The sequence below is a fragment of the Mugil cephalus genome, chromosome 12 (genome assembly GCF_022458985.1).
Source record: "Mugil cephalus isolate CIBA_MC_2020 chromosome 12, CIBA_Mcephalus_1.1, whole genome shotgun sequence".
NCBI classification, from domain to species: domain Eukaryota; kingdom Metazoa; phylum Chordata; class Actinopteri; order Mugiliformes; family Mugilidae; genus Mugil; species Mugil cephalus.
In genome coordinates, this window is record NC_061781.1 from 2776349 (window position 1) to 2778577 (window position 2229).

General features: G+C 38.1%; 1 protein-coding gene across 1 annotated transcript; it reads right to left on the bottom strand.

Annotated features, from left to right (window-relative positions):
* Window positions 1-601: 601 nt before the first annotated feature.
* On the bottom strand, window positions 602-1813 carry LOC125018176 (trace amine-associated receptor 13c-like). Its single transcript, XM_047601925.1, has 3 exons — window positions 1641-1813; window positions 1160-1418; window positions 602-934 (listed from the first exon to the last, which is right to left on the bottom strand). Exons 1-3 carry the CDS (start codon window positions 1811-1813, stop codon window positions 602-604), a joined length of 765 nt encoding a protein of 254 aa, XP_047457881.1.
* Window positions 1814-2229: the final 416 nt, after the last annotated feature.

The following is a 2229-nucleotide window of genomic DNA, read 5'->3' on the forward strand; positions in this document are numbered from 1 at the left end:
TTTCTCACCAGCCTCAAGCAGATGGTTCCCCCAATACGAGGCAGGTTCTGCTCAAGATGTCATGTTAAAAAGGAATTTTTGATTCCATTGTCATCTTAGTGCTGCCAAACTAACCTTTTTTTTAAAGGCACATTCAACCACAAAATGACATGTGAATTAAGATGCTATTTATGATGCTATTTCAGGGTATTTGAAGGTTTCAAGGTTTTTCATTGTCATTCCAAGACATGATACATGAAGATACAATCATTGCTCATTCGAAAACAAGAGAATACATAGTAAATCTAACATAAATCAATAAAAACTAAATAAAACTAAAACTGTAGATCAAAAAGGATATAAATAGGGTGCAATTAAAGTACAGTAAGTATTAATAAATATGTATAAATTCAATATATTCAAAGTTTCATTTCATATATTCAAAGTTTCATTCAATATATTTCATTCAATTCAAAGATTAATTTCCTGAATGGCATGCCATAATTACTATATATATATATAAGCTTATATCAGGGCTATTTTTCTCTCTAATCCTTAGCTTAAATAAAATAACTGAAGTAGCAGTACATCAGTTTTGTAATGCTTGTGTTATTTCAGATCTTTAACAGTCTCTCTCCAGTGTGTTGACCTCACAGAGCCCAGGCTTCAGTATCTGCAGAGTGACAATGTGTTTAACACTCCTTCTAAACCAAGGATAGAACAGTGCATAGATGACAGGGTTTAAACAAGAATTTAAATAAAAAAAGAAGATGACAAAAGTGACAAATGTAAAACTGATCACATTGTCCCCAATTAGAGCGTAACAGTATAAAGGGCAGTAACATATCAGATATACAACTACCAGAATACCAAGAGTCCTGGCTGCTTTCAACTCAAATTTCTTCAGAGAAACCTGGACTGTGACAGCTGTAACCTGAGAGCGCATGGCACAAGCCTGAGACACAGCCACCACAAATATTCTCAGATATAGAACTACGATGACAGTAACTGTAATAATCAAATTTAACACAATATCAACAGTTGCTGTTATGTAGTCGACAACAAGCACACATTCTCCGTGGCAGAATTTAGTGTTGCCTGGTTGAGTCAGGACATCCTTTAAATAATAACTGCTGTACAAAGCAGCACCAAGCCAACACAAACAGACACTGAGTCTGACTCTTGACACAGTGACTCTGGTGGGGTAATGCATAGGATAACAAATAGCCACATAACGGTCAATCGATATGAGAACTACTTGTCCTATTGAAGAACAGACAATGGTTGAGGACAATAAACTATAAAAAACACATACGGCATCCCCAAATACCCAGCAAGCTGATTTTCTAAAGATTTCTACCGGCATCAGCAGCAGGCCCACAAGAAAGTCTGACACAGCCAGAGAGAGGAGGAGAATGTTAGTGGGTGTATGAAGCTGCCTGGAAGGAGACAGAAAAGCATCAGTTACACAATAATCATGTCAAAATGTCTTCAGTTTAACTTAGGAAATTGAGACAATCTTAGCTTTGATACACATACATTCACAGGTAAAGTGTGCCAAATCAATTCATCCACTCCAACATTAATGGATAATGTGCATCCTATGTATCAAGTGGTTACATTTCTAAAACTCTAGGTTTTGTTGAGGAGTGAATATCTGCCTGAAGTGGGAGACTGCGATGATGACCAGCAGGTTGAGAGCTACGGTGATCACAGAGATGGACGACAGCAGAATGTTCAAGACTCCAGCTTCAAACCAGTGAAGTGTGGGCTTCCTGCAGGATGTGTTGAGGAGATGTGGAAAACAGAGCTCCACTTGGTCCTGGATCTCCATCATCAGACAGCTACAGTACCAGCAGCTCTTTGACCAGAACTCTCCAATGTATCACTGATTTATCTTGTTGTACTATCCTCCTCTGATTTACTCTCTGTAGAATTATGTCCATCCTCTTTCGCTCTCCACAACATCTCAGACGTTCATACATTCGTCACGTGAGTAACCATATTGCATCACTTCCTGTTTCTGGGGCACTGCTGTGTTTGCCTGCAGATTGTTTTAGCTTCTTTAAAATCACGAAAACCTTGTCTGTAAGCGGTGAACTCTTGTTTTCAGTCTCACTTGTTCTATAATTCCTTGTGAATCTTACATCTCGTATCCACTTGATCAACTTTGGTCTGTTTAATAATTAGCTAAGGCTACTCTGTCTCCCTTTGCTTATCCTTCTCTTTATTGCTCATCTTGTCACATGA